This window comes from Alexandromys fortis, unplaced genomic scaffold, assembly GCF_014885135.2.
Source record: "Alexandromys fortis isolate MF-2015 unplaced genomic scaffold, M_Fortis_MF-2015_v1.1 scaffold_199, whole genome shotgun sequence".
In the NCBI taxonomy this organism is placed as follows: Eukaryota; Metazoa; Chordata; class Mammalia; order Rodentia; family Cricetidae; genus Alexandromys; species Alexandromys fortis.
Genome location: NW_026068074.1, coordinates 2255717 through 2268482, shown reverse-complemented (window position 1 = coordinate 2268482; position 12766 = coordinate 2255717). Strand labels below are relative to the sequence as shown.

The window sequence follows — 12766 nt, the reverse complement described above, 5'->3', positions numbered from 1 at the left end:
GGAAGCATTTGGCTATCCTAAATCTGTGACCGGATACCTTACCTGCTTTCTGAATGCCTGCCATGTAGCAATAGAGCTCATGGGTAGAGTTGAAATTAGTTTTGGGCTGGGAGACATTTGATTGAAGCAAAGCCACAGCAGTAGAGAGTTTCTCGAGCAGAGAGAGAGGCCGGAGAAGAACGGGAACTAGAGGAAAGATAAAAGATCTAAATGATGGATGCACAGAGGGTGGCTGTAATGATGGAGACAGACTCAGAACCAGAGGAAAGCTGAGAACGAACGACACCACATGTCAGAGAAGGGTTTGGGCAGTGTCCCAGAACACTGGAATGTCCAGGAGGATAAGAGACCCTTAGTAGATGTGGTCGTCATGTGGCTTTGACAAAGAGCAAGGTTGGAGGAAGCAGTGGGGAGAAGCCACACAGCAAAATTCAGATGAAGCAGTAGAAATCCTGCACTGGGACAGAAATCTGCAAAATATAGCTGGGAACAGGGCTCAGTAGTTAGAGCACTTGCTGTACAAACAAGGGGACCAGAGCTCACATCTCCAGAACCCACTCAAATATCGGGTGGATGTGACACCCCACCTGTAATTTCCTCAACTTCCAGAGCAAGCTGGCTGGTGATACTCGGAAAGAGGCCCTGCCTCAAAAGAATAAAATGGAAGAGCAATTGAGGAAGATTGTCCACGTCAACCCTGAGCCTTCCATGCACATGCCCACATATGTGCATGTGAACATGCACACTGTATACATAAATGAATGAAAAGAGATAGCTAGACGTGGATTAGGGAGGCACAGCCATTAGCTGGAAGTAGATATACAGAGAGGAAGGGGGGGGTATGTGAGTACTGATGTTGGATGAATGATAGTGGGAGATTTTTGTTTTGGTTTTTGTATGTTGAACTTAGTATCTCTCATTGTTTCTCCTTTCTTGTTAGGTATCTTGGAAACTGTATGGGACAAACACAGTGTTACTGCTGCCACCCCACCACCATCCCCGACTTCAGGAGAAAGTGGTATGCTTTGTATGGTTAGGGTCTCACCTGGGAATAGCAATAGCTAATCTGCATAGGATTCAGGTGTTTATTCTCCCTAATCTGTTCTGGTCTTTCTGCCCATGTTTTCTAAGAAGCTGGCTTTCTACTGTTTTCTTCTGAGTACATGTATTTTCTAATACAGTATTTTGAATATCACATTTTGCTTCTTGCTTGTTTGTCATGAAGACGGCACCTTTGATCTTGTGCCATCCATCTCTGTTCTGCCAATTTATTATTGAAACTTTTTACACCTGTTTTTGTTGTACACACTGCCCGTGTATAGGCCACTTTCAGAAGCTGGGGATCAAACCCAACTTGTTAGGCTTGAGACAAGCACCTGCCTCCTGCCAGTTTAATAATTGCTGTTCTTTCTTCTTTGTGATATTTTTGTTTTTTTTCTTCAGGTTCCCTGGCTGTTTCATTTCATAAGCTAGGGATTTCAGGGGTCTGCTTTGTTCTACAGAGCTGCAATCTGTAGGAAAGGAAAGCTATTCTCCCTGTTGATGGGACAAAAGTCATTATTTCCAGGGCAAACTGGGGACCAATGTGCAGTAGTTAGTGCTGAATTTACATTGTTCATGTAAATAATGCGCTTGTAAGAGTAAGTCAGTGAAGTCTTTAAATGGTGTGTAAGTGCTTCTGCTTACACCAGAGCCAGGTAAGCTTTCCTGTAGAGCACAGCCTGGAGTAAGCACATACCTTCCTCTCCTGTAAAAGCTGATGTGATAATGAGAAATGTTTTTGCATTTCCTCACACCCTTGCGGAAGTGGACTGTTGAAATCAAACCTCTAAGCCTTGGCTATTCATGCAGCTTGTTGATATGAACTTGGGATTCTTGCAGAAGTCCCACAGAACTGAGAACCACCCCATGGGTTTGGGTTGAGGGCTGCTCACAGAATACTACTTATTCAATCGCTTGTACTCAGATAAAAAATCATGTTATTTTTCATACTACTTAGTAATGGAATTTTTGAACCTATTTTAAGCCTTCAGTAATGTGTGAACTTTGTGTTTAGTGACAAAGCTGTCTTCTTGTAGGTATTTCTGGTGGCTCAGTAGGTATACATTTTGCAGTATTTGAATGATTTAAAAATTTTGCAGATGTAAAGAGAACTGAAATTTTGTCGCAATACTTGAATTTAAAAGTTTAAGCTATCAGTATAGGTAATGAACTTGTGCAGTTCGTAGCACTGAGTCACCTTGGTATGTATGTGTTCTCGTTCATGGGTGCATGTGTACCAGGCTGTACATGTGGAGGTCAGAGGACAACTTGTCAAGAAGAATCTGTTTTTATTCCCCCCTTGCCTGAGACAGGGTCTCTCTTATTTCTGTGTCTGTGCTGCGTATTCTAGTCTGGCTGGCCCCTGAGCTTCTAGATGATTTCTCCTGTCTCAGATTCTGTTCTTGCCATAGGAGTGCTGGAATTAGAGCTGTGTACAGTGCATTTGGCATTTTATATGGGCTCTGGGGTTAAACTTAGGTTGTTAGGGTTCCATGGCAAATGCTTTTACTCACTAAGCCGTTTGCATAACCTTTACCTCCTCTTCTTTATTCTTTCTCCTCCTCTTCTCTTCTCTTCTCTTATTCCCTCTGTCTCTGTCTTTGAGTCTCTGTCTGTATGTCTCTTCTCTCTGATCATCCAGAGGACAGTTTTGTTGGTTCTGTCCTTTCACCATGTAGATTCTAGGTATTATATTTAGATTGTCAGACTTGGCAGAAAGAACATTTACTTTCTGAGCCATTGCATGCCCACTTCATCTTTTGTGTGTGTGTTTTTTCTTTAATTCTCTTTCAAACCTATTCTCCCATTCACTCTTTCCCATAACAGACAGAAATGTATATAATGTATGGCCTTTTTCAAAAAAACTGATTGATATCCATATATTTTTCACTGTTTAAATAATGTGGTAGTGTTGTGTTCTGATGCTAGCCTTTCATTCAACCCTTGTTTTTTTACTTTCTCTCCTGTTGTGTGACCTGTGCCTTTAGACAGAAACCTCTGCTTGCTGCAGGAGACATATGTCCTCAGTGTCCTGATGATCTTTTGACTTCACTAAGGAACCTAGATTGCCTCCAGCTGCCCCTATACAAGAGCCTCTATTTGTCTCCTAGATCTGTAGGAGGGTTGCTTTGGAGTATTCTAGGAACAGAGCAGTCATTTGTCAGAAGCAGTGGTAACAGGGTTCAGAATGCTTGATCTGTGGCAGAGCCATGTGAGCGTTCTTGGTGCTTCTCTTGTCTGTGTGATCTTTGTCAACAGTCCTGTTTTTTTTGTCACTTGTTAGATTGCATTTCTAACATATCTTCTTCAGCCAGCTGACCTGCATTTCTTTAGAAAACTTTCTTCATAACCACCACTGACCTATTTGTATATCTGGATATGACTAGTGGTGGGCAATAGTTGTTTTTCACATTTGAATTTTTAGTGTTAGGGATTGTGGCTATCTTATTGCTGTTTTCCTGGTTACAGTCCTTTTCATCAGTGAGAAACTATTATTTGGCAATTATTTGTTTCTAAACTCATCCGTATTTTTGTCAAGGTTTGTGTTTTGGTTGTTTGAATAAATCGTTCCTCTCTTTCACCATGGTCAGGTTCTCATGTCTTATTTTTCTTATGAAGCTTTGTCTTTGGTTTAAGTCTGTAACTCACTTGGGCAATCTTTTTTTTAGTATATATGTTTTTGGTGTTCGGTATTATCTGTAGTTGGTATTGAATATAGAGCATATTGGTTTTAGGTTTCTCTTTTATAGTGACTAAAATGTTTTTGTGGGGAAAGGAGAATTCATTGCAGTGTTTCCAAGAGGTTTGGTACTGGGTGTTGTAAAAGCATGTTTTGAATTTCCAGGTGATTTACTGAGTAACCTGTTGCAAAGTCCTAGTTCAGCCAAACTGCTGCCCCCGCCCATCCCCGTGCTGGATGTGGAGAGTGAGTATATCTGTTCCCTGGCCTTGGAGTGTCTGGCCCACCTCTTCAGTTGGATTCCTCTGTCTGCCAGCATCACCCCATCCCTCCTCACCACTATCTTCCACTTTGCTCGATTTGGCTGTGATACCCGGGCCAAAAAGATGGCATCAGTGAATGGCAGCAGCCAGAACTGTGTTTTGGGTCAGGAGCGTGGCCGACTTGGGGTCTTGGCCATGTCCTGCATCAATGAACTCATGTCCAAGAACTGTGTGCCTATGGAATTTGAGGAATACTTATTACGAATGTTCCAGCAAACCTTCTACCTCCTGCAAAAAATCACCAAGGATAACAATGCCCACACGGTGAAGAGCAGGCTAGAGGAGCTCGATGAGAGGTAATGAGAACAGGCGGGAGTCGTGCCCCGAGAAAGGGCCTGGCTGCTTGGCACACCATGTCATGTGGTGTCTGTAACCCCCTTTGGTTTCAGAATATGGGGCTACTGATAAATATAGAAAGGTAGGTGTTCCAGAATGTTCAGGCTGAATTAGAAGGGCTTGGGTGGTTAAGGGAAATGAATTGAGTGTGAAAAGTGTTGGTGTATTGTGTAGGCCTGTTGTCTCTTTTCCCCATCCATCCACCTCCTGTCCTCCTGTCCATACTCTGTCCCTCTTCCTCACTGTCTGCCTGCAGGTCTCATGTATGCAGGAAGGGAGAGTGCGGCTCCTTCATAGTCGAGAACAGAAGCGGTCTGCAGAGGTACAGGGTTACATCACCCTTCTCACTTGGTATTGCTTGTTGGTTTTCACTATTGGACTTTTCCAGAGTGGACATCTTGCAGAGTATAGGAATGCTGTTAGTATTATGAGCTATCACATAAATGATAGCTGTTGGTCCAAGATAGGAGACATGTTCGGGTAGGTATGGTTCAGTGGGGCATACTTGAATTCCTTGGCTACTGTCCTCTTGGCCTAAAATTCCTCAGGCCCATTTTTCCTGAGTGCAAAAAGTGACATCAGTGAAGTAGGTTGAGTCAAGTTATTACCTTTTCAGGTGACATTATCTGTTTATCTTAGGGCTTTCTGCCTCTTCCCTTCTCCCCCAGTGGTGCTAGGGTGGGGCCCGGGACCTTATGCCTGCCAGGCAAGTCATCCTGCCACTGTCCACAGCCTAAGCCCAGCATTTATCTTCTTTGCCAAACATGGTGCTACAACTACTATGTAAAGGTGAAGGGCAACTGGCAGCTTTCAGTTCTAACAATCATTGGGGCTGTTGAAGTTTCAAATGTAGCGAATTATATTAGTAACTAGTTTAGGCTTGCTGGTGCAGAGGCTGTTAACATTTTAGTGGGTTTTCAACCTGACTGTTAGTGATAACAGAGCTTAGCTCTTTGCTTTGTTTAGACAAAGTGTGGTAGGCTATAAAGTCAGCTGCCCCAAGTCAGGATAGTTCTACTGCCCTTTTAAAGTGGGGAGCTTTAAGTTTTTCTGGTTAAAAATTGAGTGAAGGTTAGTTTGGTTTGGTTCATTATAAATAAGCTTTGTGACATTTGCCTTTTATAATCACAAAAGTACTAATAATCCAATAGGATCTTTTCTTAATTAAAAAAAAATTGTTACATTTATTTATTTTGTGGTTGGGGGGGGGGCACATGCCATGTGGTATGTAGAGGTCAGAATTGCTGGAATTGGCTTTCTTTTTTACCATCTGAGTCCCTAGGATCAAGCTTGTATCTTCAGGTTTGGCAGTAAGTGCCTTTTCCTGAGCCATCTCTCTACCCTCATTATTTAGTAATACCTTCCTATATGAATTTAAATGCCTCACAATTCACACAATTTCATATCCTTTCTAGCATTGATAAAGGCCATCTTGTCTTCATATGTTAATAAAAATGTATATAGCTGCTTGTATCAACTATGTTGTTTTGACTTATCCTGGATCCGAAGTGAAAGCTGAGAGGTGCCTGGAAGCAGAAAGGTGACAGAAACAGTGTGTGCTTGATTCTTAGCTCTTGATCCCTGACTAATTATAAACCAATTAGCTTGTGTTAGTTGTTTAGGAGCTGCTTAACCAGGTCCTTGGCTTCTCTTCCTTCACGCCCTTTTCTAACTTTTTACTGTTTGTTAGCATCTGTACCAGGAAAGTGGGTGGGTGGGGCAGACAAATGAGGTGTAGGCACATCTCTAGTGTCAGCTGTGCAATAAGCCTTGTTCTTGTTTGGATGGTATCTCCCTCTCCACTCCCCCTCCCCCCCCATTTCTTTTTGGACAAGGTCTCTGTACTCTGATTGGCCTGGAATTTGTTGTGTAGTTCAGCCTGGCCTTGAACTTGTGGCATTCTTCCTTCCCTAGTTTTACTATGTTTCTAGGATTAACAGCATGAGTCCCCATAATTAGCTTGCATTTTTCAGTTTGGGTTGAAGATTAAAATAAATTTGAGATTGCTGGGTACTTTTATGGGTAACAAGTATATCCTCCTTAAGATCAGTAAGCTGGCTGGCTGCTGTCTCTGAACATCCATGTAAAACCACGGAGCAAGCAGTACATATGCTGAGTAAGAAATGAGGACTTGGTGTCCTCAAGGAGTCCCTGGAGATGGCAGAGAGAAAGTGCTTTGTACTTTGCTTTCTCAGAACAACCAGTTTTAATCCTGGGACTGCGGCTCACATTTGTAACCCCAGCACAGGGGAGGAACAGGAAGGAGAGTCAGGCAAGAGGGTCACTGAAAGGTTGAAGCCATCCTGGTCTACATAGTAAGTTCCAGGACACCTAGAGCTGTATAGCAGGACCCTGTCTCAAGAAAACAGAAACAAAACCCAGTCAGTTGATTTTAATGTTTTACTGTTTGAGCTAGCCTTCTAGAGGCCAGGCAGGCGCTGGCTTCACTGTGAGCGCAGGACTCAGGAACAGCAGGAAACGCTGAAGTTCTGGGCCAGTGGTTCTTTTGAAGGATGCTTGCCGTTTTCCTTTTATTATTTTATGTGTCTCTGCTTTTTCAGTCAATGATTTCAGGATTGCTTTTAGACGTTACTTAATATTCGGCCAAAGCCTAGTATGTCTAGCTATTTTTGTTGGTCTCTGAAATGAGATTTATAAGGCAAGACCATCTTGATTTCTGTTCTCTTTTTGGTATTGAGGGGTTTAAAATGCCAGTTTCTGAAATGTAAACATGATAATATACTGTGTTTAATAACAGAAACTTCTTCCCCTTGTAACTGACTCACTCTATTGTGCAGTGACTTGGGGATTATGGGTCAATTGAGGAACTCCTGCACAGTGCACAGAAAGGGCACTGTATTACCATTGAGTGATGGTGCCCTCTGCTGGGGGGTGGCTGAGTGACCTTGGTGGGTCACTTTACCTCATCTGTGGAGGCTTGTCTAGATCTTAGTCTTCCTTATATTTGGAAGTCGATTTTAGAATGGAGTAAACGTGCAGTTCTTCATTAGTTCTGAGTGTCAGGGAGGAGGACAGAAATTGGATTGACTGTCCTAGATGCTGTCCCCTCTAGATAGACTTCGTCTTCCGTCTCTCACTTGTATATTTCAATTTAATGTTGGCCCCAGCCAAGACCTGGCTTTCTAAATTTGCCAGGTTTGTAGACACTGTCATCTTCCCAGCACCTTTTAGCAGCAACTCCTTTCCTTTAATTGGGTCCTAACACTAATGAGTTAGAACAGAGGTGAACTTGAGTTTGTAACAAGTAGGGCAGATAGTGTCTGAGGATTAAAGCTGCTTCTCTGCTGTGTTTCAGGTGATAATGGAATGAAGGGTTGCCTGTCTCGTAGGTAATTGTTGCAGGCCTTTGTGTTTTTAACTGGAAATGTGTGTTTGTATAGTTCTGAACTGAGAAAGTGTTTGATTGAATTTAATTTTTTTCTGAGAAAGTGGCTATATTTCTTATGTTACCTTTTGTCTCCTTGTCTCATGTAGCTACATTGAAAAGTTTACTGACTTTCTGCGGCTCTTTGTGAGTGTTCATCTAAGAAGAATTGAATCCTACTCCCAGTTCCCTGTGGTGGAGTTCCTGACGCTTCTGTTCAAGTACACGTTTCATCAGGTAAAGCACCCAAACTGGCCTTCTTTCATAAGAAAGAAATCCCCCACCCCAAGCATTTACAGTAGTCTTTACTATAGGAAGATCAAGGAATTCAGTCTTTCTAAGAACCCAGTGTTGTTGCTCTTGCTGTGTTTGCATATGATCTCTATTTTATAGATAAAGAGACTGAGGCACAGATAGCAAGGTTTTCAGGGACATACAGTTCTGTGTGTGGAGCCAGTATTGGGTTATACAGTCCTGTCTTTACCACAGTTGTGTTAGACAAGTAGGTTTGAGGAAAAGTCTAAAGTTAGAGGCTTATAAAAGATTTATTTTCTTTCTTTCTTTTGAGATTATAATATAATTACATCATTTTCCCCTTCCTCCAAACCCTTCTATGCACCCTTTTTTGTCTCTTTAAAATTCTGGACTCTCATTCCCCCCATTAACTGTTGTGGTTGTGGGGTGCATGCATGTGTGCGTGTACTCCAAGATACATTAACTACTATTTCTCTCTGTTGCATATCTGCTCCTAAAGCTCTCCAGAAGTCTACATACAAAGCAATCACTAGTTAAGTTTGGGTGATATCCAATTTTGTCACCATGTAACAGAGGTTCTTTGAGTTCGTTTTGGAATTTAGGAGCTAGATACATAACCTTCTACATAGCCCAGAATGGCCTTGTATTTGTGGTAATTCTCCTGCTTCAGCCTCCTGAGGACTGTCTGTAGAGATAGGAGCGGCGAGGCTGCATCCCCAGCACCCGGCCGCCCGCATGGCTAGCTTATGCCCGAAATAATTACACGGAAACTGTATTCTTTTAAACACTGCCTGGCCCATTATCTGTAGCCTCTTACTGGTTAGCTCTTACATATTAATCTAACCCATTTCTAATAATCTGTGTAGCCCATGAGGTGGCTTACCAGAGAAGATCTTAACCTGTGTCTGTCTGGAGTGGGAGAATCATGGCGACTCCCTGACTCAGCTTCTTTCTCCCAGCATCCTGTTCTGTTTACTCCACCCACCTAAGGGTTGGCCTATCAAGGGGCTTAGGCAGTTTCTTTATTAATAAGAAATCACTCCCACATCAACTGTCTTTACTAAATTTGTATCCCAGTTGCCCACTACTGTGTAAACATACACACAGGGTTCTAAAAGACTGTGTTAAGGTGTAGTTTTATATGCCATGGAATCCCCTCACTGTAATTGAAGAGTTCAGTGAATTGAGTGTGTGTGTGTCCATCACTACAGTCTGCCTTTAATACTGATAAGCTCTTCTTTTGCCTGTAGTGTGTTTTTCAATAGGCTTTTCATTCAAGTATGTTGTTTGTCTTAGCTACTGTTCTATTGCTGTGAGAAGACATCATGACCAAGATAATTTTCAAAGAAAGCGTTTAATTGGTGACTTGCTTACAGTTTCTAAAGGGTAATCCGTGACATGGTGGCAGCCAGGTAGGCATGGTGCTGGAGAAGTAGCTGAGAGCTCGTATGTGATTCACAGGTTGTAGGCAGAGAGAGCAGGAGTGGGCCTGACGTGGGTTTTTAAAACCTTGAAACCCATCCTCAGTGACGTACCTTCTCCAACAAGGCCACATCTCCTAATCCTTCCTGAACAGCCCACCAAGTAGGAAACAAATATTCAAATATGGCCTATAGGGGCCATTCTCATTCAAACGCCACAGCATACATACAATACAAAAGAGCACATCAGCCATACAAGTACGGTTTGATGACTTTTTCCCAAAGGGACACAGCTGTTCAAGCTTCCACCCAGGTTAAAAAATAGTATGTACTAGCACACCAGAAATCCCCACCCGGTTTTTTCTCTGCCCCTCCCTCCATTCTCCCTAGAGTAACCCCAGGCTTGGTCTTAGCACCACAGGCTAATTTTGCCTTGTTCTAGAGTTTCTCTAAAGGAAAGCATGTAATGTGTATTTATTTGGTCTGGCTTTTTTTGCTTGACATTGTGCTTGAGGTATGTCTGTTGTGTGCAGTGGTTTGTTCCTATATATTGTATTCTAGTAAATGAAAACTATTCTGCTGATTTGACTCTTTCTGGTTTCGGGGAGCCATGAATCATGGATCAAATAGCCTTTCCTGTTTTGTTTTGTGTTTTTTTGTTTTGTTAGTAGGGACTCACTTAGCCTTGGCTGGCCTTGAACTTGCTGTGGAGCTAAGGATGACCTTGAGCTCTTGATCTTCCTGGCCTCACCTTCCAAGTGCTGCCTTTGCAGTTGTGTACCACCATCCCATCCCCATTTTTCTTTCTTTCTTCCCTCCCTCTCTTTCTTTCAAGATAAGATTTTCTACGCTCAGAGTGGCCTTGAATTTGTGGTAATCCTCCTGCCTCTCTGGGACTGTGTTTATAGTTATGTAACCAGCCCACCTGGCATATTCTTGAACATACTTTTTGGTGTAATTGGGTAGTTCTTTCTGTTAGTATATCCCTGAGATGGCACTGCTGGGTGAGTGAAGGCATCTAATATGAAAAGTTGACTTTAAAAAAAAAATTAGCAGGAAAAAAAATTACCTTTCCAGTTTATCGGGGCTAAAAGATTCAGGGGTCTAGGCTGGAGTGCTGTATGCATATGAAAAGCAAATGTTTGATCTGAAAAAAGCCTTTCTCAGAGAGGATCAGGGTGTGTAAAAATTGAAATACCTGGAGGTAGCAGTGAGGTGCTCATTTCTGGGAGCAGACAGTGGAGCGAGGTCATAGGAGGAGCCAAGCTGAAGCATTGTCAGGGTGAAGGGGCCAGTGCAAGCAGAACAGGAAGAAAACATGCTGAATACATCAGACCTGTTGGGATGGGGAGAAGAGCTAATGAAGAGATTGTAGAAGGTGAGGATGGAGGAGAAAGGCAGTTTTGTAGTGGGAAAGAAGGAATAAAGAGCCAGTATAGAACATGACTTCTAGGGAAAAGGAACAAGAATGTCTTAAACTCGCTTGGACCTAGTTCTCTTTGTGAGCTGTGGGTATTTCTGTTCAGTATGTGCCCTGGCACAACCCATTTTTGTTAAGGTTTCCTCACCTCAGAAGATGGACTACAATGGGGATAATGCAGGGCCATCCCCAGGGTGTATTTTAGTAGGCGTGTGTGTGTGTTTGCCACTGACCTGAAGGTGATAGTTTCCTATATTTATATGTCATTTACAATTGGGAAAAGAGTCAGATGCGGTCAAGAAGCAAACAAGCCTCCTTCCCTCCCTTTACCTGGAGATGGTTCTCACTCCAGCTTGCTTTCTCCAGGCCTCCCATATGAGAACCTTTCTTCTAGATGTAAGCTGAGCCCACTGTAGGAGAGCTGCTGCTGTGATAAACACCATGACTACAGCATGGAGAGGAAAGGAGACATGGGGAACTAGGTTATATATAGTCTTATTGAAGGAGGGCAGGCCTAGAACTCAAGACAGGAGCCTGAAGCAGAAAGTACAGAGAAGTACTGCCATTGGCTTGATCTTTCTATACAGCCCAGTCTCACCAGCCTAGGAATGGCATTGCTCGCAGTGAGATTGGTTTTCTACATCAATCAGTAATTTAGAAAAGAGCCTTGAAGACATAGCCATAGACCAGTCTGATCTGGACAGATATTCATTTGAGGGTCTTCTTTTCCCAGGTGACTAGGTTTGTGTCAGCTTGACTACTGAAGCTAACTGACTCAGCTACTAGGCTGTGCTGGCCAGTTTTTGTCAACTTGACACACACAATCTTAAGTTCAGTCTGTAGTAGGCAAGCCTGTGGGGTGTTTCCTTGATTGGTGATTGATATGGTAGGACCCAGCCTGTTGTGGATAGGTGGTCCTGGGTGTATAAGAAAATGAACTGAGCAAGCAAGTAAGTAACTTTTTTCCATGGCCTCTGCTTCCCTTCATGATGGAGGGAACTAATAACTGTAAGCTGAAATAACCGTTTTCCTCTCCAAGTTGCTTTGGTCATGGTGTTTACTACAGCACTAGAAACCTAACTATGGCACAGGCCAAGTTAATCTCTACTCCAAAATGGCATCATGTTATGTCAGGAGCAAAGGGGCACCATACACTCAGTGTAGTCAAGATGAGGTAGAGTATAGCTTGTGGGATTAAGAAAACAAAATGAAGGCATTCTCAGGGTTTGCAGTTTTGTGCCCACTAATGGTGTGTTCTTGCTTCGTCATAGGCTCCTATTGTGAAGTGGGAAAGGTTTCTTGCTTAGACTGTATATTGGCGTATACTCAGTAGCTTTGTCTTTTCCCAGATTCATGGTCATTTTGTTACTATACAACATTTTGAGAGGAACAGTTTTGTTTTGTTTTATTTTTCCCCTTTCTTCAGCGATTTTTCCTTTTCTACTCCCTTCCTGCATTCTTTAATCTGGACTCTGCTGAGACACTTGCCTCCACTGTGACTCTCCTTGGCTGCTGTACTTCTTGGGTAACTCTGTGAGCCTGAGGTCCCTATCTTCCAGCCCCTTGTTTCACAGTGTTTTCACCAGGTCCCTCATGGCCTTGCTTCCTTTTACCCCTTCCCCTACAGCCCTGTCTGGGACAGCACAATGCAGGAAAAGGGCTCTGGACTGGGAGCTGAAGTTCTCATTCTGCCTCTTGGTTGTCCTGTTATCTTGGGCAGGCAGCTTCCCTTTTGAGCCTTGGGTTTCTAAACTGTAAAATAGGAGAACACAAGTGTTCACTTTCTAAGGCTGCTATAAAGATCAATGCAAATGAGGAATCACCACTCTACACCATGTGGAAGGCATGACTTGGTATCTCAGTTACAGAACCCTGGCAGGATTGTGAGTGATTAGTTAGCCTTAG

The 12766-nt window shown here is 42.9% G+C and overlaps 1 protein-coding gene across 2 annotated transcripts in view; it reads left to right on the top strand.

Annotated features, from left to right (window-relative positions):
* The window catches only part of Xpo6 (exportin 6), a 108460-nt gene that overhangs the window by 52455 nt on the left and 43239 nt on the right, over positions 1 to 12766 (top strand). For both annotated transcript variants that reach the window (XM_050121563.1, XM_050121562.1), the window contains exons 6-8: positions 941 to 1018; positions 3887 to 4340; positions 7876 to 8002. In XM_050121563.1, coding sequence (XP_049977520.1) covers positions 941 to 1018; positions 3887 to 4340; positions 7876 to 8002 — 659 coding nt within the window. The remainder of the gene's footprint in view (positions 1 to 940; positions 1019 to 3886; positions 4341 to 7875; positions 8003 to 12766) is intronic.